The sequence below is a fragment of the Pagrus pagrus genome, assembly GCF_965226575.1.
Source record: "Pagrus pagrus genome assembly, chromosome: 14".
NCBI lineage: Eukaryota > Metazoa > Chordata > Actinopteri > Spariformes > Sparidae > Pagrus > Pagrus pagrus.
The window spans coordinates 18,370,669-18,397,133 of NC_140198.1; the positions used below are offsets into that span (position 1 = coordinate 18,370,669).

The window sequence follows — 26,465 nt, forward strand, 5'->3', positions numbered from 1 at the left end:
TGACTATAAATCTGTCCGCTGATTGAACTCAGGATTTCAGACCAAGTATTCGTATTAACAGCACACTAATGCATTGTGAATAATTAGTGATATAATTTCTTTGTCTAATTTTGCTTTTATTTGAAGGTTATCATCCTCACTTATCCAATCAATGCAAGTATCCACTTCTACAGCAGCTACATTTAATTGTAGAAGTTGTTTTTTTCTGCAGCACAGATGCAAAATATCTCTATTTAGTTATTTATTTTAATGTCAGGTCAAAATGAGGAGATCAACAGTGTACATAAATGAGTGCGCATGTGTGTGTGTGTCCTACCTTGACAGGAGAGATATGTGTGTGTGGTGTGTAGCCATGTATGGCCTCCATGGCAGCAAGGTTCTTGTCACTCATATGAAGCATCTCGGCACTTTTCCCTGGAGCCAGATGTGCTGGACTGTGCTCCAAGGGGGGCGTCTCCTCATCCTGGTACCTGTACTTCTGCAGATAGACACACAAATTGAGGTTGTTAGTTCCAACAGGAGTCATTCATGAGAAGCAGCTATTAGTTGAATGTATCTTAAAGTTTGTTAATGTTTAAATCGCAAAGAGAGTCCACTGTCAGCCTTATTATTGTAACCTGTCATTAGCTGTGGTTACATGGACGATATTTCTTATCTTATTATAATCTGATTGAAGTAATCCTAATTAAAAAAATTATGAAATGTATTCAGATCAGGCCGGATCTGATCAGTGTTCAAATCTGAACATGGACAATATCTGACGATATTCACTCAGATGGAAGACTTCAGGTCAACAGTTTACATGGCATGGGTTTAATAGGGTCTGGTGTTTACATGCAACAACAAATGTAATCAGAAGAGCTTTGTGACATGGGCATGTGCATTGTGAATTCCTCTTCCTCGTTGGATATTGAGGAAGAAAATACACATTTGGGGTGACGTCTGGGAAGAGCCCTCTGATCTCCAGACGTAAATGGTGATTCCTGTCTGTCTCCTAAACCCTGCAGATACACATTTGCGTAACACCAGCTAATCAAAGGACGTCTAGACCCGGTTTGATCACGATGTTAAATGTGTGCCCTATACCTCCCCCCACCCCCTGCTGTTCACACTCTCCAAAGAGCAGACCCCCCCCTTTTAGCATTTTTTTGTTTACCTATTGTTTGAACCTGCCACTTGTCTTCCTTGTTCTTACTGTATAAAATGCTGCAGTTTCATTTGCTCTGGGTTCACTCACCGGCTCAGATCCGCCCTGTGCCTGTCAGTTCACCAGTTTACCAGTAGACTCTGATTAAACACATCACCACAGCAAACTATTCAACAGGACTTGAATGATTTCTTTAACAATATTTTATGTCTTTTGACACGCGTTTGATCAGCTCTCTGTCCTAAAGATGGATAACTATCGCACAGTATTTTCCTTAGAAGCCGCCATCTTTGGTAAGTGGAGCTTAGGCTTTTAAACCAACTGTAATCGGAATATTAGGCTCCATGTAAATGCTGCCAGTCTCTTGAGACTGAGGTGTTTACATGAGGCATTTACATTCTGATTGGGCTATTATTCCAATTATAAGTGGAACATTAGGGCCAATGTAAATGCAGCTATTGATGGACACAAAATGATGTAAATGGAAAAACTGCCTTCACCAAGGACACAAAGCAGTGTTTCCATCACAGATTCATCTTTAGCCAAATGCAGACTTTCTATATGCAAATCTGGTATATCACATAACATGTGTGACGCCTACAAGCGCAAAGTGAAGACATCATAGGAGGCCTCCAAAGATCGGCATTGTGCATTGAGCAGAGCGATCGTCCTCCACAACCACATGGAGCAACCAGAGCCGTGACTCACAGTGGCTCTACAGTAGCAGATCATGCAGGCTCTTCCTAGTAACCTTCCTCCCCTACCGATAGCCCACACCTGGGCAGGCTGCCAGCAGCCCACTGTGTTCGCCACACATGGTAGGTTGCATTCTAGGCGTGATGACACAAAATCTGCACACAGCAATTTCCATCACAAACACATCAGAAGGTGGGCAGCATCACAGTGGAGATGTGCCGAGCTGTCCTGTGGGCTAATGCTTGTGTTTTAGCTACAAATCCGTACTCCCCTGAAGCCCCCCAGGCTCACAATGTGCTCTGCTGCACTGCAGATGTGAAGCAGCCCATTCTGAAAACAGAGAAATTTTGGAGGGATCATTTGAATTTTGGCTGATGGCCTGATGGCCAGCTCTGCCACTCTCTCTCTCTCTTTCTCTCTCTCTGTCTCTCTCTCTGTCTCTTTTTTTGGAGGCAGACGGAGAGGGAGGTGCATCACCGAACCCTGTCTCAGACGGGCTGCCTAGCAACCAGAGCAGAGCAGAGATTGCAGTGCCACAGTTGGGGCTGCCAGCATCGGTCCTGGATCACATTACACTGAGACAGCAAGAAAGAGAGGGAGTGAAACAGAGATGAAGATAAAGGAGAAATTGTGGGGGAAGGGTAAAAATGACAAAAGTGAGAGCGTCAATAAAGGAAAGCAGAAAACAACAGCACGGGGGTGGACCTGAGAGAGAATGAGTAGTTGTTGATAGCACCGTTCCATAATTACAGGTTGATAAGCAGGAAACGATTGATTTTTCTTTATTAAGCACTGCAGAGGCGGCTACTGCTACATGTAAACATAGATTAAATATTATGTAACTGTATACTACCAACTGCTGATATACAGTGTAATACAGAACTGAACAACTGCTGCTTAATTAACTCACCCTCTCTGTGAAGCAAGATTCACATAAAATAACAGAAATATGAACATAAAGATTTGTAAATGACATGAATCACAGTTCAAAGTAGCCCTCAGCACTTTGGTCGCCACTGCCTCCCCCCTTTCCTGCATGACCAACATTCATGCTGCCATGTTGCCTTCTGTCCCACTGGTGGGGGATGTGAACGCTCAAGATATGTTACAAATTGTCCTTCTGGAGAGGGGCTTTGGTGCATTTCCTCTGGCCAGTGAAATACACGATCGTTGCTCAGTGTAGCACAATAGCACAAAAACATAATTCTACAATACAAATAGTTTTTAAGAGCCTGAGATTTCTCCAATTGCAGAGGGTATCTTGATTTAAAGCTTCCTTTGGAACACATTTAAGAGCTGAATTATGTCAAATGCAAATACTCCAAATTCATATGAAGTTAAAGGTTTTTTCAAACATTTCTCACAGTGACAGCATAACCGAGAGGCTAATTCTGGTCAGCCAAGGGACAGTACAACTCCGGGGTGAGGGCTGCACATGATGCCCAAAATGAAGTCTTCAAAATTGCTTCTTTCGTCCAGAACCGAGAAGACTCTTCATTTTCTCTCAAAAATGACAAAGAAAAGCAGCAAATCCTCACATTTAGGAAGCTGGAACCAGCAAACATTTGACATTTTTGCTCAAAATGGCTAGAACAATGACTAACAGACTAATAGATTAATCGACTAATCGTTGCAGCACTGTCCTACAATCCCATCCTATCCTATTATCAAAGTTAATTTCAGTTTTCCAGCTGGTTAATCACCCATCATTGCATTTACCTGCTGTCCCAGATATCTATCGGCCCCTGATTAGATGGCTAAAATGAAAACAGGCAGCTGTGAGTCCTGAGGGCAAAGACAATGAACTTATGCTTTTTCAGGCCATTCAATTTTTATGCATCATGAAATACAGTATTGTCTGATTGTTATATCTGAAGGCCTAAAGTGTTTCACTTCGAAGGACCCACATTAGATGGAGCACAGATGCTCACATCAGCACAGGTGTAAGCTGACAAACAACAAACAAAAAACGCTTTGTTCAACAAGGTAATGTTGCACCACAGGTAAAAAGTAAGCAAGTCACATTTAAAAAAAACAGAACAAAGAAACACATTTTGTTTTACTACCAACCCTAACCCTGACGGTAAAAATCTCATTGCAATTTAAGGTTGCGTTACAGTCTTATATACAATTGAATGATCTGTGTCTAGTTGGTTTATGGATATAAGACACTTAAAGGGTATTAAGCGTCCATGGTATAGTAACTGTTAGGTCGATGTTTCCTTTATTCTGCTAATATATATATCATGCATTAACATGTCCACTATAGGATGAACACAGAGCTGGATTAATACGTGCAAAATAATCACAATATAATATCAACCGTTTTAATAAACATAATTAGACATCATGTCAATAGAACTTGTTTTCCTGGGACTCTTACATTCACACTCAGGGGGTCTGTAACAGCTTGCAGCAATTAAAATCTGCTTCTAACCGTACAAAGAACCCAGTAAATTACCACCGCAACAAAATACCTCTGAGTTTCTCCGGCTTTATTGTATCAGTATATCACCATGGAAGGAATCCAGTACATTTTTAAGGAATTACTTGGCTGTAAAGGACGATATAAGGACCGTCCCTAAGGTTTTAGTTGCCGTTGTTGGCCATCCTGTGCTATTATAAGAAGTGCACACTGAGTGGCTGAATAAGCTGTTCCTTTAATGGTTAAATGAGTTAGCTTAATGCAGAGCAAATGTCAAATAATATCTACCATCATCTGAGTCTGTAATTCAAGGACCAAGCGTTTAAATGACTGTGCATTAGGTAATGGAATGAAAGCTAACCTCACCTCTCAGGCATATAATTTCCAAGAAGCGTTATCTGCGAATACATTTGATGTGTAAAGTGTTACAGGAACCATGAGAAGCTCTTCAGGTGTAATTAAAAGGTTGCAAATCCTCACTGCATCTTCACAGAATTTAAGCTTTTGCAAGTTAATCTATTTGCATTTTCTTAAATGATGACTAATCCATTTTTTTTTTTCAGTATTTGGATTAATTTGAACAGTTGCTGCTCTCATGAACTCGGAGGGATTTTATGCCGAGAGCTAAGTGTGTGTGATGCTTCACAGCACTGGCAGAATTAACTATATGCTGGAATTTAGTTGTGTGCAGTACAATACATAGATAAATAAATAAATAAATAAATAAATAAGTAAATCTGGACAAGAAGCTTGAATCAATTTGTTAAAGACATGTTTAATGATGACCAGCCACATTGCTCCTATTCAGGCAACTGCTAATGATACATTGACTGAAGCCAAACAGCTTATTCAAATAATCATCCAGTCAGTGCTCATTGTGTAAAATATACATAAATGTCTTTTATTAGATTATTATTAGAATAACATGTGTCATGCAATTATCTACTGATTGCATCAGTCATCCCTGATACAATCAGTAGATAATTACAAGACTCATTCAGACATTTTGTTTTAAAAATAACCATATTATCTGCCACCTATACAACATCTTACATCGTACAACTTTCTGAAGTTTGAGTAGTCTCAGACAGACGACATATAAGAAAAATGAGGCATTAGCTCCACAACATCATCACGCGTTACCCCCCTTTCCACCAAATTAGCTCTAGTTCTTCAACTGGTTCCATTCAAGATTCCTGGAACTGGTACTATCTAGCAAACCGGCCCATGTTTCCAACAGTTTTTAAGGGGAACCATTATTACCCATGATGCGTCATCGACTGAGAGCACTGGACAATGCACAACAATCTGTAGAATTGACACGCATGCTTGGACTCACAATAGAGATCAAGAAGGTTTTTTTGTTCCAGCTCAGAACAAACTTTTTGGGTTCCAGGCCAATTTATTTTTGGCCATAGTGCTCCGACGCATGAACCAGAACAAAACCAGTTTCATGTTTCATGACACGGCCACTTTTAAAAATGATTTGGACGAAGCAGCATGGTGTGCTTGTGGAGCCAGGCAGTGTGTGCAACTGGCCATCATATGTAATTAATAGGAAAAGTGACGTGTCTGCGCCTTGCACTGAGTAGTTGAAAGTATTTAAACTTTTTTAAAAACCCTAAAAAAATGTGGCATGTGTCACAGGAGAGGAGTGCTTGCCAGCAGCACTGTACTGTAGGAAAACAATGACTTTGCTGGCGACGCATTTCTAGCGACGCCTCTCGGTGTGGATAGCCTCTGATGAGAGAACCATGTTTGTCTCTGATGGTTGTCTGAACTTTCTCTTTTCTACTACAGCCCATCAAAACACAATCATTGTTGCCTTCTCAGTTGATTTTCACTCCCAAGTGTCTTCTCAAGTGCCAAACCCCAAACACAGCTTTCATCTCATTTGCATTATCACAACTGCTGTTGTCGCCAGCCAACACCTACCAGTACAACTGTTTTTTTTTTTGTGTATATCTAAGCCTCCAAAGACAGAAGATTCACTCATCTTCCGCCAGTGATAACTTATTCTCCAAGGTGTTTCAGCGCAACACTTTGACAAGTGTTAGTATCCTGTAGCTATGTATGCTGCAACAACAACAACAGACTTTACATTTACCATGGGGCAGAATGCTCAAAGCTGCACCAGGAAGGATTTTAATGGAAGTCATCCAGCCTAATTCAAAAAGTGGGGCTGCAGTAAAGAAGAGTTTCCTATCCCCCCATGGAGACGCTCTAGATTCACCCTTTTCACCTAAATTTAAGTCAACCGTTGAGTGTAATCACTCTAAACTCTGTAATACTGAAAATTAACATCAAATACAAAGCTCCTACTGTACCTGAACGAGACATCAATCACAAGAAAGATGGCTTTCTAAGAGTCTAAAATACTTTCTAAATGACACTAAGACTAAGACAGGAGAGCGGAAATGTATTTACTTATTTATGATTTCCAGCATTTTTTAATTTATTAACATAAATCAAACTCCAAAAGCAGCAGCACATGCCCATTTGTGTTATAAAGGTGTATGATAACAATGTGCAGGTGGTTACTGAATACAGAGGAGCTCCTGGGCTGCAGACTGAAGGTGTTTCATATTGAACATCACCTCCACTGCATCAGTACAGTACATGCATCTCCCACAGGGATATAATCTAGGTGCACATTCTGCCTGGAAGCACAATTTACATTGTCCAACTAAAACTTTGATCAAACATGTAAAAATACTTTCAGCGGTGCATGTTTTGAAGCTCATTACTGTCCCAACCAACTTAAGACTCTCTCTAAAAATACAAATAAAAATCCCTGAGGTGCTGTTGGGCTTTCTTCACCGCCAGAAGGCTGATATCACTACAGTGAAACAGTCATAAAAAATAAATAAACTCCCGAGATACATGTCGAGCATGGTTTTAGAAACTCTACATGGTCCCTTACATTTTGTGCTTAAATATTCACTTGTTAATTTATGTTCATCTCACCCAAATTAATGCGATGATTCTGAATCTAATTTTTGTGGGATGAGTCATCATTTATAAGACCCACACAGATGCATCATCCTCAAATTTAATAATCAGATTAGAGTCATAGATACAGTAAATGGTGCCATAGTGCGTGCTTGGCTGCAGTGCTTCTGTTCTGCTGAGGGTAGTGTGATGGGGGGGAGGGGGGTTCCATCTTGTCTGGAGCCTGTTCACAAGAACGTCTTGCTTATTTGTAAGAAAAGATATTAATATGAATATGTATATAATATGTAACAAAAACTGCAGACTTGTTATTTGAACTGCAATATGGCCAAGTGCAATATCCAAATCGCAAGAATCTGCAATTTTTTGATGAAGGTAAAATGGGTGACAAAACAGTGTTATGTTCAAGTACTGTAGTGCTGCAGAGATGCCCTGGCCCACGAATCTTGTTTCCCAGAACGTGAAAACATGTTTGTTCACTACAGACCCCAACAAATGTCACGTCATCATGATTTTAATAGTTTAAAGTAAAAATGAGCATTCTCACAAATTGTGAATCGATATCTCAATAGCTGTCAACATAAAGCCCCACTGCAGACCATGTGGACTTAAACAGGCCCAGTGCTTACGTTAAACTAAAAGAAACCATGAGGAACACCTTACACTAACCCTGCAAAATAATGTATCTCACTGGCTGTAATACTGACCCAAAACGACAAATACTTTGCCAAATTTTAAAATTTAGAGCCCAACCAATACTCAGTGCTAATACTGTTTAATTTCAATTTCAATAGCTGTTGGCTAAAACACATGCATGTTTTGCAATGAGCTATTAAACACTTGATATGTAAAGGAGGCAGGATACTTCACAGTTTAACAGTAAACTGTCTACAGTGACATCAGGGCACTGAAACAGTAAACATATTGGGAATTTAATAATTGTAAATCACCATAAGTATCTTATTCTGTATTATAATCTCTAAAAAACAAAAGAAGAGTTTTCATATCACCACATGTCGGGCTAGATATACCACTACCGGCCAAGTGATACATAGTCAGGCTCTACTTGAAATAGCCTGTGAATTTCTCCATTTCCACAATTAAAGCACAATAATAATACCTCAATATTACGATAATATTGTAGGGATGACTATTGGTACTTTCACAATATAGTTACACAATGAGATTTTTGATAAATAATCATCTGTAATGTAGATGGCTATAATGTCTAAGTGAGTTAAGGCAAGTACAGTCTGGTAAGTTCAGAAAATTACATCACTTTACGTTAATGCAGCCTTTTAAAACATGGTTGACTTGTGGCATATCATGATAATGATATCCAAAATCTAAGACGATATATAGTCTAACATGCAGCACCACTTAATTAGCTAAAACAATATTTAATCGTATGCTGAGCTATTTTCTCAGTTTACAGGTCAGGTGCAACCTATTCCCCTCAGTTCTCCTCACAGGTCTCACACTCAAACAAAGCTCAGTAGTCTTGATCGTTCATCCTCCACCCCTCCCCCTCTGCCCACAGAAGCATGCACACACCATTTTTATGCTGAGTACATACATTTTTACGTATGTTGCACTTGTATTGGGGGCTTGTGGTATTAACCCTCCCCCAGCCTCACTGTTTTACCCAGCACATACACACACAAACATGCCAGCAGAGGCTATGTTAACACACAGCACTGCAAGATTAATGGTTCCACTAGAAACAAACGTGCAGTAATTGCAGCAGTGGGTATTTTCTTTTAGCCGATGCGTTATTATAAAAACAAACCTGAAGCAGCTCTTTGGTGCAGAGCGAGTATTCTCTTTGCTGCTGTTATAGCTAACAGCAGCTCGGACAAATGCTTTGGGAAAGCAGAAGATTATCTTGAGTATTGAGAAATGTGTCAGAATACAGATAATACCCCACTCCTCATATCGAAATGGACAAATTAATATTTACAATATGGATATTGAGCATGGTTTTTGTGGTTCTTTTAGACTTTTGGAGAAAAATGCTGTTCTAAGGGGTGTTCAAACAGAAAACAAAGAGCTGTAGCTAGCTAACAATTAACATATGCACCAGCCGTGTGTGGGACTGTGTGTGTGAGTTTGTGACATTATGAGGCCGATTCATCAGTTAGTTAGGCTAAAACTGTCAGTTCACACCTACTCGCGTCTCTCTGTGACGTTACACACAGTCATCTACAATTCGTCAGTCTGAACGTACATCATGTGATTTTCTGTGTCTTAATATCATGGAGGGTGAGTTATTCACTGATTCTCTGTGTGTGCACCACAGAGAGGCTGAATTTGGTTTTAAAAGTTGATGATGCATATCTGTGCTTAGTGTTGTTCCTTATAAATAAAAGTATCTATGATGTTAACTACCACCACCATTTTCTGCAGCTCAAGGATTTCAGAGGCACACCATGTAACTAGGCAACCCGTCTTGCAATAATATGCAGATTCAATTCTGCTGGTTTTGACATTTGTAAAGGATTATGTTGGCAAGTTTGAATATTTGAGTTCTTTCAAATAAGCCGTCTCTCGCAGAAAACCCATACGCTCTGCTCTGTCATCCCATCACTCAGAAGCTATTTGCTTTTATGAGCAACATCTACTTGATTACTCTGATTATAGATAGCCACAGTGAGGGCCATTTCTGTACAGCGCTAGTTGTGATACCGCGAGTGTGCTACTCGCTCCTACAACTTGCACATTCATTGCTCACACAACAGCAGCTGCAGTGTTTGAAAGCAGATAAGCTGGGAAGAGCGAGTTAGTAAGGTAGAGGCGACCCCGAATGGTTCAATATTAGACCTGAACAGAGCATTAGAAAATATCCGCGACCGCACATTGTTGTTGCAGCAACACTCCGAGCTTCCTGTCAGAGCTGAGGCTCGCTCCTTTTTATGAAGCAAGATGACACAAACAGCGGGATAAAATAGGTCAAATCCATAGGAGGAAACATGTGTCTGCAAGGCTATAAAAGCAGTTCCAGTAAAGATGTGTAATGTGAAACCAGTGCCTCACACACAGGGACACAGTGCAGCAAAGCAAACCACCTCTGCTTTGATATCACCTGCTGATACTTTCCACATCATTACTCTTCACTATTTGATTGGTCGGCTGGTAATGAGTGACAGCAGGTCGTTCTCCCGTCCATTTTCCAGTAAGGACGTCTGAGCATCGATTCTCAGGGTGAGGTGATCATCGATCTTGATATTGAGATGAAGGCACCCTGATCCCCGAGTCGTAAATCATTCATTACATTAATACTCTTTTTCCATTTAATCTCTATCCTTTTGGCTAGTTTACATTGTACGCCCTTCAGTATAAGCACTGCACTGAGTCGTAGCTTAAAGACAAACTTGAAGGAGGCAGTCGGTCTCGATTAAATGTTGTGGGGCCATCAATGAGCATTAAGCATAAAAGAGCACATTAAAGCACTGCTGAATGCTTCCAACCACATAAAGACCCTTTTAATTAAGTTCCTGAATTAAAGATGACTGAGAGACTCTGCGCTGGGCTTTGTTTAAGAACAAAGGTTATGCAAACAAATAACCTTGGAGGATCACCTTGGGAAATGACCAGTCACGTGGTAGCTATTGTTAACATAGATGCTTAGCAAATACACGGCAGTCCTGGTGTAAATTTAAGAGGTAAAGCTGGAAATATACAGAACAATAGGGGCAGGATATGGGGAAACATTGAAAGCATCTCCCTGCAGAAGATCCGGCCAAATAAAATCCCACCGATAACCACCCACCACCAGACTGAAACAGATGGACACAAGCTGTTTGAGGGCTACTGAACCTGCTGGAAATATGTACTGTATGTGCACAGAGAAGGTATGCGGACATGTTGAAGGGATATGCTATGACAATACATAACTGTGTCTGTATCTGTTTCGGTTTATCGTCCGATATACTCAGATTCTTTGCAATGATCCCTCCAATGTGGTTATCAGACGCTTAGAGACTAAAATAAATGGAGGCAGGATGTTTTACAGATTAACAATAAACTTGTATTATTTATTAAAACGACAGCAGTGCACGGAAACAGTAAACTTCACAGGAAATGTAATAACCATAAGCAGCACCTACTATCCTATCCCATCCCATCCCATCCTATCCTATCCTATCCTATGCTATACTATACTATCCATCCCATCCTATCCTATACTATCCTATACTATACTATACTATCCATCCCATCCTATCCTATCCTATCCTATCCTATCCTATCCTATCCCATCCTATACTATACTATCCTATACTATACTATCCATCCCATCCTATCCTATCCTATGCTTTCCCATCCTGTTATCAAAGTCTGTTACAGTTTTCCAGTTGGTTAATTACTCATCATTGCATTCACCTACTGTCCCAGATATCACTCTGTCCCTGGTTTGATGGCTACAATGAAACCAGGCATTTTCTTTCGGTAGACTAATCAAACAATTTATCATTGGAGCTCTACTGCAAAACTTTATTGTTAATAAAGTTTTACACTCAAAATATATCTAATATCTGCTTGTAATGTGTGCTCGAGATGAGCTTGGTCCCATTATAATTTAAGATATCTCTGTTTAAACCAGCATTACCAAACAAATTACAATCCATTTAAATTGAGCAGTCAATCCCATTTTGAAATCTTCTCTTATTACAGAATAGCCGTTTGCTGTGGAGTTGCATTTCACTGGTCGGTCATGATGACTCTAGAGGCAACTTGAGTCTGTGGGAGGAAAATTTTAATGTGTTTTCTGCCAGGAAGGCGCTGTGTCTCTGATGGAGTGAGGAGCGGGGACACATGGGATTATCTGTGCTAGTAATACTCAACATTGAGCACAGCAGGACCTCCCCTTCAGAAACCCAGAAAGCAAACACCCACATTAATTCTACCAGCGGTGCCTTACAAACATAGAAATTGTTCTCGTCTTACCAGATAAAATGTTAAAAATAATCCCGATTAATGAAACATTGCAAAAATATCCACCTATTTCATATCTAATGATGTGTGACTAATCAAAATGCAGGAAGTGAACTAGATTCGAGCAGCGAGACAGAACACAGACCAAAATGTCGGAGCTGAATCAACAAACAAATTATCTGGAGCTCTGTACACATGTACACATCAGTTTGGCACGTGTAGGGACAATGCCTGGCCAGAGTGGACCGGTGTAGTCGGATTTGGCTTGGAAAAGCTAACAGACTAGAGAGCCATGTGGAGGGAAAACTGAGCTGGCTTCCATACTGGAAACACCTGCAGCTGGGAGGGAGGTGCTGGATGGATAAATGAATGACAGAAAAAAGCATACTGCTGAACATAATAACATGTTTTCTTTAGTTGATAATAAGCAGCTGTGCTCTGATTCACCCATAGAAAGCAGCAGGGGCTCGACTCATGTTACCTGATTTCAAGCCTCTCTGGCAGAGTAACAGTTTCTGTCATGATGAATGATATTTAAGTGGCCCTGGGCACTAAAAGTGCATTCTCCAAGGTCACAAACGTGCCATGCCAGCTTGCTTCAAAGCCAGATCTGAACCAATCAGCATATGGTTATCCCTAACGCTGACCTGCAGCAGGAGGCACCTGATGGGGGGGTCGATGTTCCATTCATTAAATCTCAGTTAACATTCATGGTAAAGGCAGAGCCATCACCAAACACAACCCAGCCTGCCAAAGGATGCTCGCCCGCTCGCTCCGTGTAGATGGAAATCGGCCATGTACACTATGAGCATGAAAAAACCGCGTGATGTAAAAGGTAGTACACTGTGAATGAGCTGCTACCTGAGAGCATATGGAGAGCAGAGGAAGCAGTAGGTGAGTGTGATCACTGTACTAATTACTGTAACGAGGAGAAGCGCGTTCAAACGGGCTACAACGCACACAATTCATTCTTGTTATTTCTAATTATTCAAGTAATCGCGCATGCATTTGGATAAACGCCGCGTCCATCGGCTGCTCGCAGTGTGCACCCCAGGCTTACCTTGCACCCGAACATGAGCGAGAGGGTCCGGTTGCTGCAGATGACCTTACACTGGCACATGACCGGCGAGAGACACTTTAAATTCCTGACAGGCAGAGACATCAGTCCAGAGCCTCACACTAGGCAGGCAGGCAGACAGCACAGACCACAGCTCGTCGGTCCGCCGCCACTCACTCACAGCCACGGTACACTCAGAGGGAGGGCGGGAGGGAGAGGAGGGGGGAGGTCGGGTCGGTGGTGCCGGTTAACAGGCGCGCTGCCTGGCTGAAACGTGACGGCACTCGGGTCCAGTAGACGTGTTTCTGTGCGACCTCAGATCATGCATGTCTGTCACGTTTAAAGCGTCCGTCTGTCGCTGTACAATGCCATGTTGTCCAAGGTTTACCTCTCTCTCTCTCTCTCTCTCTCTCTCTCTCTCTCTCTCTCTCTCTCTTTGATTGGCCGTAAAGTTTGTACTCAACGCGCAGCTGGAATCATAAAGGGAGGAAGCAGTGAAGAGACTGAATAGAGGAGATCTGGTTTATCTGTTTTGCCCAAAGGCTGCAGCATGAAAATAATATTGGTAGTAATATTAAAGTTAAGACACACACACACACACACACACACACACACACACACACACACACACACACCTCAAGGCAGTGAGTGGAGGCTGAGAAATATTAAATGGCCACACATCACAAACCGCCTGCTTCACCACCACCACATGTTTCAGTGTGATTACTGCGCCCCCTGTTGGACATCCAGAGGAAGTGCCGGAGGAGCTGTCCAAGGTGCTGAAATGTTTCAAATCAGTGGCCACGCGCGCTCGATGGCTGCAAAATGTCCTCCTCACTCATCTGCTTGATGATCGAGCCGAAAGAAACTGGGCGAGTGTGTCGCTCTTCAACACACTCACTTGAAGTTATTGCCTGAGTGTTTGCCTCTGTTATGCTGCAGCATTTTATAAGTGAGCCCATATACCAGAATCAAACCAAAATCAAACAATGAAGTGAAGTCAAGTGACATAACATCACACTGAAAATTACCTCAACAATGCAGATGTATTAGTACTTATGAGAAGTGCTGTTTTCAATTTGTTTACTAATCACGGCATGTCATTAATTTGACCCTGACAGTTCTATGCAGGCAATTCAGGTAAATACAGAGCCACTTATCGTACTTATCGTATAGGAGATGTTTTAAAGGAGTTTAGATGAAGACAGACTGTTTAAAAGTTAGCTGAGTAGAATCTGATTTATTTCTCTGAAAGTACACAATTTAAAGTCAAGTGTTCAGCTTTTGTTTTTTAATCAGTTTCATTGATTAAAGCAGTGGCAGTAGTTATTTGGAACAGACAAGTGTTGAGTGGCAAATAGATTGTTTACTCATAGAGTTGCTATGGCCATCTGTTGGCTGTTCAAAGCTATTAGTTTGCTCAGCTATTAGTGTGTAAAAGCAACTTCCATGCTAAATAATATGTATGTAAACAGTAGGGATAGACCGATTCTCAGCCTGGCTGATTATCGGGGGAATTTTCTGATTATTGGTTTCCGTTGTTTTTGTTTTTTTTGTTGTTCAATTGCCAATAAAATAAATTGATTTAGAAATGTGCCACTTTGGCTCTGACGCAGTGGCCTCTCTCTGTCTGTAGTCATCACTCTGTGGTCTGTGGTCCCATCTGATTGGTTACATGTCAGAAGTAATAGCCTATCAACACTGAATAATCTGAATCTGCAAAGTAACTAGTCACCAAAATACGACCATGTGTGGGAGTATGCATATATCCATATCCATAAGGTACATGTAGGTGTGTGTAGATATGTGCCTGCATTTATTTGAATGTCTAAGTACATGCAGTAAGTGTATGTGTATGCATATGTGTGTAGGTATGGATATACGAATATATATACAGTATATGTCAAGTATGTACAAATCTGTGTCATCTAACTTATACCTTCTAATGTTATCCTTAAAGTAATAAGAATGCTTAAACTACAACGAGAATCCTCTTTTTTCTTCTTCTTTCCTCTCCTTTTTATCCTCTTTCCTAAAATATATTGTATTCAGTTTTTGTAGATGAACGGAGATGTAACCCTTTGACCTAAATGTTGAAGAGTGGAAGTATAAAGTAGCAGAAAATGGAAAAACTGAAGGAAAGTACCTCAAAATTGCACTTAAGTACAGTACTTGAGTAAATTGTAGTTAATTACCTCCTCCACTGGTTATTCTAAGATTTGACTGTATGATTTTCATTTTTACGGCACATGTCGGTTCCAAATATCGGGTATTGGTCTCCTTGATAAACAATAATCAGTATTGGTACTGGCCCTAACAATTTTCCTACAATATATTTGGGGTTACTGATCTTTTGAAGTAAAACATTTAAAAGATATGTTAATAGAATTAGTTACACAACTGATGTGAATATAAAGCCTCATATTTATTATTGAAATAAAGAGAGTTTTGAATAGTTGTAATTGAAAAGAAGGTATTGCTATGTACAGCAACATCAATAGCAGCTAACCTTCTTCTTTCTTTCATACCATACTTTCATTATGTCTTTACATATTTCTCAAGATGAATGTCTCCTGTAGTTCTCATTTGTGTTTTGTTCATCTCCACTCCTGTGTGTGATTGTGCTGACATGCTGAGCCCACAGGGTGGAGCGAGAGAACCAGGTAGGCTAGATTTAAATATTGTGCATTCATCTCAGGACCGACTGCGGCGCAGGGCTCAACGCTCCCGGGTGACGTCAGCGCTAAATCGAACACACAGGCCCTTCCAAATACACCAGTGTGCTGCTGATGGGTTTTTTTTTTCCCCCTTCCTCTTAAGAACCCAATCACCCTGCCAGAGAGTAGGGGATATCCTGGGAAATCTGCAATGTGCTAAAGACATCAGCAGGATTATCACAGGCCTTCAGAGTGGGGTCATGAATTTCAACACAGTGTGAAGTAGACTAGTGTCACTTTAGAAGGAGGAATAGTCTTTGGACCAGAGAAAGCTGTGTATAAATCAACAGATCAATACAACCAATGTAAAACCATGTAAGAAAGCACCCTGTGCAGTAATGTGATATAATCTATACTGCTAGACAGCCCTCAATCTTGATCACGTAATATTTGAGCTATTGCGTGTGTGTGTTTCAGTGTGTGGGCACAGCCTGGCTCACATTCTTCTTTTAGTACTCTAAAAGTATGACGTTGTTTCTTTTTACAGTTGGCCTAACTTTATACTTTGACTCTTGTCTCTGATCACGTAAGAGTGCTGAGAAGACCTTTTAAACCCACTTACAAGAATATTGCTTTCTAAAAAATATAACTCTGTCCTTGAATGCAGCAGTGAATGTGTTTTAACAAGGGACTGGCATTGACTGTACACTGAAAAACGATGAGTAACAGACTTGCAGTAGGCCGCCTCTTCAAAATCACACATGGGTGGTTTCACACATTTTTCCTCTACTCTTTAAATTATATCGACTCAGTTTCTCAGTTTGTTCCCCTCACATCGAACTCCACTCTGACAGTAACTCGCTGAGCTGATACAAGTTCCTTCTGCTTGAAAGTAGGACCATCAAAAATAGCATCATTTAATCAACAGTTTTCTTTAATTCAAGTGGCTTTTACGAAGAGGATTCACCCTTTATAAAATAATGGAACGAAGAAAGGAAAGTTTTGTAAAAGAAAAAACAATTTAGTAACTTCAATATGAAGTCGCCATTCAAATTTTTGAGATAAAGTATATGAAGTAACTTTCATCTTTTTGCTACAGTAATTTCTATGTGTACCTTATTTATCAGTTGTAGTCATTTGGTTCTGCTTTGACTTATAGAAGACCTATTATGCTTTTTAATTTTTTTCCTGGAAGCTCCTCTCTCCCACAGAAAACACTGCTCCTGAAACACCTCGTCAGTAGACCCGCCTTTAATTCTGTGACTTTGTGACGTCACACTATGTCACTATGTCACACATTTGTATAATGTAATGCTTGGCAGCCAGTATGGCATATAAGAATACATGTAGCGTAGCCACTCTGTTGTTAACGGTGCTGGCTCAGGCGTGTGTGAGCTGACCAATCAGAGCAGACTGGGTATTCAGGACGGGGGCCTTAAAGAGACGGGAGCTAAAACAGAGCGTTTAGACAAATGGGGCATACAGTGCTGCAGCAGTGGACAGCATGAGAAAACCGATGTGTTATTTGAGCACTAAAGCATGTAAACCTATTCTAGTTATAACACAAAACAAAATTATGAATGTGAGAATGAGCATAATGTGTATCCTTTAGAATAAATGCTGACACAGAAAACCCTTTCATTTCTCAGTCCACTGAGCTATGACATGCATTTAGCACAGCAGGAGGGAAGCCATGTCAGCTCAGGCATGACTGTGTAACCATGCCTTTCACAGAAATGTCATTGAAAGATTTTTTTTCGGTATATTTTTGGCATCTAGCACTGTATCGTACTTTATGCAACCCTTACGACAATGTCACATGTGAAACTAGTATATTTTCCACATGTAGACTAAAATTTTAACGTGAAAATAACATGATAGGTTTTTTCATACATAAGAAATGTACATTTTCACATGTGAATGACGTACGTTCATACGCAGTTTCCTCATGTGGAAACAGATGTTATTCTAGATTTAAAATGTGCACAACCTTATGTACTTAAGCAGATTTGATTCAAGCATAATTTTCAGGCTGGCTATACATAATGATGTATATGACTGTAATGCCCTCTATAATCATCATAGATACACACAGTATAATTTCCATGGTGATCTATACTGTAAGTGGCTTCCCCCTTCCACTACAGTGTTATGTAAGCGTGGGAGTCACATGGAAACCTGAACTGTGGTGTTCCAGTGTTGAGTATAGCATTAACATCCTAATGCTGCATTGTGCGTGCGTGTGTGTGTGTGTGTGTGTGTGTGTGTGTATGAGAGAGAGCGAGAGACCCAAAAGAGCCGGAGTGTTTCCATGACAACATCTGCAGGGGGTGGCAGATCCCTAACAAATAGTCCACTTGCCAGCAGCTTCCTGGTCACCATATCTATAAGATGACTGCTTCTGTCACGGGTGATTGTGTACAGAAAAGCAGGTGTTTACATGCCAGTGTTTTCTCAAATGCAGAAAATATAAAGGAGCGCTGTGACTCTAAGAGCAAGCTGCTAGTGCTCATGTTTTTCACCACTGGCTGTTGTAGCAGCTCACTGTGACTACCAGAAACTGTGCTAAGCTGAATACATTGTGGCTTGAGCCAGATGTGCCATACTTTACATTTTCTTATCCTGTGGTTGAGAAAAACACAAACTATTGTCTATTATCTTTACATAAAAGATGAAGGAAGAAATTATCAAAGGACCAACACTGAAGATTTCATTTCTGAGTGTACACAAACTGCAGTATGTGATCCAGTCGGAGAAATTAATTGATGCATCCCTTACGCCTCTGCATGCAGTTTGAATGTTGTATGTCAATGATTTTAGAGCTGTTGGATCAATAGCTGCTACTAAAGTAAGAAACTACACTGTATTTAACATGAATGATTTCATAATATTAAGTGTCACAAATAAATGAATTCCTTGCTATTAAGAGAGTTAATATGCACATCATATGAAGCCATTTTGCCCATGCTAGATTGGATTGTACATATTCTTTATCACTACTTGAATTACAGCATCTTTTTGTCAGACTAGCCATTCTTTATTGAACTCAGCTTAAGTAGAAATAAACGATAAGATCACTCCCAAACGATACCATGCCTACGTGGATCAAGCAATTTTTTGCAACACAAAATTGATGTAGTTTCTGTATTTCTGAAATGTTTGTTACTACCTTCATGGAGCATTTTCAAAGTAACCATGAAAAGTCTAGTGGAGTGCTATTTGGAAGTATATTTATAAGTTTCCTGTAAAAACTGGCAGCCAGGGACAGACTTACCAGTTACTTTAGCAACAAGTACATCTATCTGTCAAGAGTTGAGGCAGAGCCGCCGGAGGACATCAGATGGAAAACCAGAATTTTGCCACAAAGTTCTACCCGTATCAGTGAATAAAGATATAAAGTTGTGTTTTTGTACGGTAGGATATTGATTACAAATCCCATATTTTTTCCACCTCCTCCAGTGTTTCTTAAGACTAAAGGTTCATCCCAGTCCTGACAGAAATGATAAAACAACAGGCAAAGCAGTTTTAGACTGACCCTATGTCAGTTGAGGACAGTGCCATTTGCTTTCTGGACACACTCTTTCTCTAAACAATTGGCGTACACATATGACTGTGATGTTTAAATTATATGTCTCCACCCTATAATCTGCACAGCACATTCAAGTTTCCTACAGAATGGTCTTCCTTATTTCAAGCTTCCGTGCCCTTTAGCTACAACCAGGTAAGCCCACGCTGTGTTGGTAGGCAAACCTGCAGAGAGCAACATTTTACAGTGATTGTATTCATTGCCATTTATAACTACTGCCATGTGAAGAAAGTGGGGTATCTAAATTTATGTAAATGGTGTGAGGATCAAATGTGGATAACTCTTGCACAACAAGCCTCTAGTCTTCAGCCTTCTATTACCTCCAGCACTCCAGCAGCTTTGACACTGAAATAGTCGAACTAAAGTGCAAACACAACTGGGAATCTCCCGAGGCTCTGAGACTGCCTCAGCTCCACTGACTAGGAAAACACCCAAGGTGAGAATTATAGTATTCACACCTACACAGAACCTGCTATATTTGATTTCTCTCAGCTTGGATATCTGATTTCACCTGTTCGTACAAGCAAATATTTGCGTGTCAAACAAGGCATGGTTGGCTAAATATTTGTTGTACAGGGGAATGTTAGCAACAAAGTAATACTAAAGATAAGTTGGTCTTCATGATCAACCTTAAAACCTAAGTTGCACAGGGATTCATTCTTCCAAAACTATGTTACACCCAAAACCTTTGGCCAGATGCAGAAAATCTGTGTAGATTCATGACTTTAACTGTGTGTATGCACACCTGATTTAGTTTTAAGACCTCAATCATTGTGCAAACGGGTGCACGTGGATGTGCTTCATTTCCACTCCCACAGTTAGCCGTAAATGGAGATAGAAAGGCCCTTCAACATTTGTTTGCATGTTGAGACTTGCGCCAGCTTCACTCCTCACTATATCTGTCAATGAGAACAACAGCAAAGAAGAAAAAGGGAAATCTAACACACTGTGTCTCCAACAGGATCAGAACAGCTGTCATTATGCGCAACTATTGTGCACAGCTGTGGCTATTTATAGAGCCCATACCACAAATTCATCACATGTGCCTGCAAACCAGGGGTTCTCAAGTCTTTGAATGATTGAGTGCCAATTTAGGGAGACAGCATATGATTGAGGGCTGCACAGGAAACCCCATGAACTTCTCGGGGGGTTTGTGATTGGTTTTATGATGGTGTTTAACCATTAAATTACTTCAGTACTGAATTCCCCCTGTTTGCATATACGGCACATCACTTTATCTGTCCACTGCGGTCCAGTGAAGGATGAGTTGATGCATTTTTTCTGAAACCTCCTTTTCCGTTTTCACATCCATATAAAACTGCTGAAATTGCTCACTTAAGCTAACAGGACTAGCATTGATGATGGAACGTCCTTCCATGACTATCAACGGGAGCTTCTTGTTGCCATGCAACCAGTAGCTTCCTTTAAGTTGTCATTCCTAGCCTGATAGACGCTTGTTAAGGGGGCGAAGTTTAACACAGTAGCTGAGCAGTGTGATCGCTAACTGCAAATCAGACAGGAAGTTAGCTAAAACAACAACAACGCTTATTGCAGCTTTAATGTCAGCAGGCTGATCAATGATCTGTGGAGCTCTTATTGAAAGAGACTTTACAAAGTGCTTCACAATATCTCTCACCTTATGTTTCATGTCCATCTCATCATTTCACCCTCAGCTATCTCTTGACAACTGTGTGTAAGCATATTCCCACCACACAGTCCTTCTGTACGAACACCAGTGTATGTGTGGGAAAAGGCGTACGTGTGGTTTTTCTGCATACACAAATACGTCCCCTGGATCCTGCGTTAGAGCCTGAGCTCACCTCAGCTGCAGGTGAAGCAGCAGCACTCAGAGTTTGCTCTACAGGCACACTGTAACGTTTCACATCTGATATTCCTGCTTCTGTCTCTTGCAAAACCATCCAGCTGTGTAAATTTAACATGCCAGAATGGAGTCATAACCAACGGTGATGACTTGGAGCAATGCATTATGCATGAAGTATGGTGTGCATGATACACCTTAAACCCACTTCAAAAGCCAAAAGAAGAAAAAATAAAATCGATTAGCCCTGGGATGCACTTGTTTTTCTGCTTTTGCTATCTGCAGACATGCTTGGAGACACTTAATAAATGGTTCAATTGCGCTCTTGGGGATAATTATCTGCACTACCCTCAAATGGGATGAGAACATCTACACCATAATCATGAAAGCCTAACAGATGATCTTCTTCCTGTGACAAGCGAATGAATGTCTCACACCAACTACGGCTCTAATTCTGTATAGCCATCACCTCACTTCCTCTATCACAGTGTGCTTCTGCTGTGCCTCCTCCCACACTAAAGACGACAGCAGTGTGCTGTCCACAGTGCTGAGACGATCCTCTGCCAGCTGTCCTCCATCCAACACTTAAACATGTATGAAGTGAAAAAAATGTGGATGCCAGGGACTGTGGACTCCATCTCCAAAATCTGTCTATTGTACACCAGAACCACCCACGAGCTAAAGAGCTTTCTCTGAGCTAAAGCATGCGCCTCGGATCATGTCTAACCTTGGAACATGCTATAGCATTGACTGGCTGTGCTGTATATGCCGTAATGTTTTGTACAATCGCTGTACAATACGACACTTGACTTCAATTTTCTAAGTACTTCATTTTTTGTATTGTGTTCACCTTATTTCATGTCTAACTAGCTCAACGTCAAATCAAAACAGCTGGAATAAACAGTACTTGAATTTCAGTTCCAACTCTTGATGGTTTCTCTGATTAAATGAATTCAGTTAAAAGCACAATGGAATAGACAAAAAGAAAATAAAGTTTCAAATACCACTATCTTTTATGAACACAGCTGCGTCCGAACACATTTCTTTTTTTCAATAATGAAAAACATAATCGGGCAGTATGATTAAAATATGGGATAGGTTTTCATACAAAAAGAGTTCAGATTTTTTATGGATGAGGCCATTTAAAATACTGTATGTTGCTGTTTATTCTGCTTTGTTGCTGTACTTAGTAGATCCTGACTCTTGGACTGGTTACCAAATCTGATAACTGCTACCATGAACCTTAGCTAAAAAAACAAGGCATCTGTTGTGTGTATCTAGATTCGGCTAAGATGCTAGCACCAGCCAAATGTCCTTTAAAAGGAACTATATTTCCATGTAGAGTTGTTGACAAGCCTTGCTGTGTTTTCTGCCAGCAAGGCTCACTTCTACCATCCACCGAAGTATGCTGATAGCAGTAGATGGTGGTCAGCTGAGTCTATAATTAGACATGAAATTTGCATTGTGGGATTGTGTAAGTTTCTCAGCATGACCACAGCGTGGACTCGGTTCACTTCGTGGGCACTACACTTCTAATCATTACATAATATTCACCTATGGGTGAGAGCCCCCTCACATTTAGGCTTTATTTATATACAAACCATGATATTTCTTCCATTAGGGCCACACTTATGAACTGGTATCATAAAGCTCCAGATCTTGGTATTGGTTGTCACAGCAGTGGTACACACTTGAAGCACTTAAGCTATAGATCAGGGGCCTCGTAAGAGAAAAAAATCCTCACTGCTCTAAGTTTTAAAACCAATCCCTTTCCAACACGAGCCATACCAACAGTCATGGCTGTGGCCCATCTGATCTCAGACCTTGTTTCTTGACGTAAGATGTCTGAACCAGACTAAATGGAACTCAAACTGGTACTCGTCAGGTCATGCCTGTATCTGTATGGTAGAACGTACTGTACACAAGACTTCCTGTATCCTTTGTACATGGTTGTCTCACTTGGATTGTCACTGGCTGCTATAATGGACAGGCCTTTCAGGCCAACATCAAATCTTAGCTTCTTCAACAGGCTATAAAACAGTGTTGGCTTCTTCAGGCTACCATTGGTGTTAGCTTCTCCATCAGGCTAATATCAATTCCTGCCTCTCCAATACCCTAACATCAATGTTAGCTTTTCAGGCAAACATCAATGTTAGCTTCTCCAACAGCTTTTCAGTCATAATACTACAGTGCTCATACTGTTCCCCATCCTCAGTGTCATTGCCTTACAGACCTAACATCAGTGGTGCTGCAATTTTTGGCAGTTATTTTGAATTTAGGACAGGGTCTATGCCATCCTAACTTTTTCCCGCCTAAATGCAGTTAGGAAACATGTTTCTGTAATGCCAAAAATCCTAAATGTCACAACAAGATAAGATAGGATTGCAGCATGGTAGTGTAATGGTTAGCACTGTTGCCTCACTGGAAGAAGTTCGTGGGCAAGGCTCTTCTGTGCCCATATTGTCCCTGTGCTTGCATGCTCCAGTTTCCCCCAGCATCAAAAACATGTATCTTAGGTTAATTCTCCGGGAAGTGTCCTTGACCAAGGCTCTGGCTTAGAGCTGGAGTTGGTCCCTTGGTGCTGCACATTGGCTGCCCACTGCTCCTCAGGGGTGGCTTAACAAGTTTCACTACATTTCACACTACTTCTGTTTCAAACTTAGGAAGAAAGGAGGGACTTTCTCCATGTTGTTTCTCTCCAATAATATTGCTTCATTGATGAAGGCAAGATAGCCAAAAACGTGTGATGGATGAAAAACAACGCTGCGTGCTGGAGCAGAGTTGTGTGACGTGTTTTAATTGTGATGGGTTTGCATTGAAGCTCAAACTGGTCCGCACCTCGCTGCGTGTGCTTTCTCAAATTTAGAAATTTCCTCACACTTTTAACGGAGTAAAAGCATTTTTTTTTGGAGCCACCTCTGATGAAATGCGAGAGAGAGGCGCAGACCACCACTGAGGGGTTTGGCTCGGCATACACCAAGCACAGCGGGCTACCAGTCTGGTCAGCCACGGCAAAGCTTCTAGCCAAGATGATAAAAACAGAGCCACCAGGTGCCAACAGGTAGAGCTGACTGGCAGTATTTATGCAGTTGACTCAACTGAGTAAATGTTTCAGTAACGCAACACTGTTTTTATACAGCCAACAAAATATTATGTATCTTTTGCTGTTGTGACAGCTAAACATAAATAGCAAAGCTGACAGCAGTAAACAGGGTGTTCATTATTGGACTTCACATGCCTACTGGCACGTACAGGGTCTTTTGACAGGAAAACACTAATTTCTCTCATAATATGAACGACAGTAAAGTCTAGTTTTAATGGACAGCATGGACCATTAGAATACGCTGAACTGGGCACTTGAGCACTGCCTGGGTAGCACTAACTTAAGAGTAGTAATTAACAGCTTACCATAATTACCCAGCGTGCTAACTAGTAAGCAATGCTTGATTGATTATAAAAGAGGATGAGAGCCCCACAATAAAAGGCATTGCCTCATTTTAATCTGGCATTATCGGTTTTCTTAAATTTGTTTTAATGCACACCTGGGCACTTCATCATGATCCATGACTCCATCAAATCTGATGAATATCATGTCTTGTCAAAGGTTTGACTGTTTTCCAGCTCGATTTTTAGCTCTCTGCAAATATTCAAAATGACCTCTGCAGAAGCCTGATTGGTGCTAATACCATCAGTCCATCCTATTGGCTGATCAGGTAGAGCAGTAAGAGATATACTTTAATCTGTCCTCTCATCACCATCCCTTTGAGCTAATTGGTGAAAGGATAGACCAGTCAACCAATCACATGGTCCATGGAACTCGTTATAATGCTGAAGGAATAATAAGGATGGATAAACAAAAAACAACGGGGGCACAAATACAGCGCAAGTTAATTGTATTTTATAGGAGAGTATATAATGTCACACACCTTAACTGACAAAAAGAAAGGTTTTAATATTTTGTTGCTACTATGTGCAGCCAGGTAGTAATGTTCAAGATATAAAGCTACTATCTCTGATTCTAGCCTTTCTCACAAGATCATTGGAGGATCATGTTGCCGTAATAGTTGTTTTAATCAGACTCATTTTTTGAGTGTGTGAGCACATTGGATTTGAAATCACTGAGGTTAAATTCTATGCCAGGGGTTTTAAATCCAAATCAGATCAACTGTGTAAGAACTGTGGAACTATTTTTCCGTAGTCCTCCAAATTTAGGGGACCAAATGTACAAATTTAACTAAATGCATCATTTGTGGTTGAAATTCATTTACAGTCAATATCTGGTTCACGTTTATGACCCACAGACCTCAACACACTCTTGGTTTCTTCGCTGGTGGTGCTGCTCTGACAGTCCTGGATTGCAGCCATCTTTACTTCCTGCTTGTATTGGGTGTTTTGCCCTCACTCTGATCCTCGGCAAATTAAACACATTGTGAGGTGAACTTGAGTTCAGGTGACTGACTTGGCCAGTCGAGAGCATTACACTGTTTGGACTTCCCTGCTGTGGTTGTATGTTGAGGATCGTCGTCCTGCTGCTGACACATTGTTCAAGAAGTTCTGATGTATTCATTTGGATCCGAGCACTTTCTTCCTCTGCCATGACATCACCTCCGCAGTGTTTGACAGATGAGGTATGCCTTGGATTATGAGCTGCCTCCATTTTTTCACACTTTCATCTTTCCATCACTCTGGCACAGGTCGATCTTTGTCTCATCTGTCCATAACACTTTGATCCACATTTCTGCAGGTTTCCCGGAGCACTTGATGCAAACTGTAACCTGGCCTTTCTGAGGGTTGCATCCTGTGGCGAACCTGTTGAGGTTATACTGGTGTAGTCTTGTCTTGATGGTTGTCTCTGACACATATATACGCCTACACTGTGGAGAGTCTTCTTGATCTGTTGGACAGCTGTAAGGGAGCTTTTCTTCAAACTTCTGTGATTCTTCTGTCATCCACCACACTGGTCTTTTCTTATCCAGTAGGAGTTTTCAGCCGTTTGGTGGCGATACGGAGCTGTGTTTCTATGAGTGGGTCTTTGTTTTTTAATACATGTGCATGCAATGATGTCACACATTTCCTGATCTACAGGTGGCAGCTGTATTGCACCAACATAGATGGGAAAGAAGAAGACTGCTAGTAAACATGCTTACTTATAAAGTGTTTTTCAAGGAAGGAAATGCATTTGACAAGTGTGCCA

General features: G+C 40.9%; 2 protein-coding genes across 10 annotated transcripts in view; one reads left to right on the plus strand and one right to left on the minus strand.

Moving 5' to 3' along the window:
• The window catches only part of dlg4a (discs, large homolog 4a), a 76,179-nt gene that overhangs the window by 37,267 nt on the left and 12,447 nt on the right, over positions 1-26,465 (minus strand). For 5 of the 9 annotated variants that reach the window (XM_084373447.1, XM_084373445.1, XM_084373444.1 and 2 more), the window contains exon 2: positions 317-478. In XM_084373447.1, coding sequence (XP_084229573.1) covers positions 317-478 — 162 coding nt within the window. Of the gene's footprint in view, positions 1-316; positions 479-13,212; positions 13,366-26,465 lie in introns of those variants that run through there. The other 4 variants (XM_084373440.1, XM_084373442.1, XM_084373439.1 and 1 more) reach the window with 4 other exon arrangements.
• zbtb20 (zinc finger and BTB domain containing 20) overlaps positions 1-26,465 on the plus strand; it is a 121,547-nt gene that overhangs the window by 28,373 nt on the left and 66,709 nt on the right. The window lies entirely within an intron of this gene.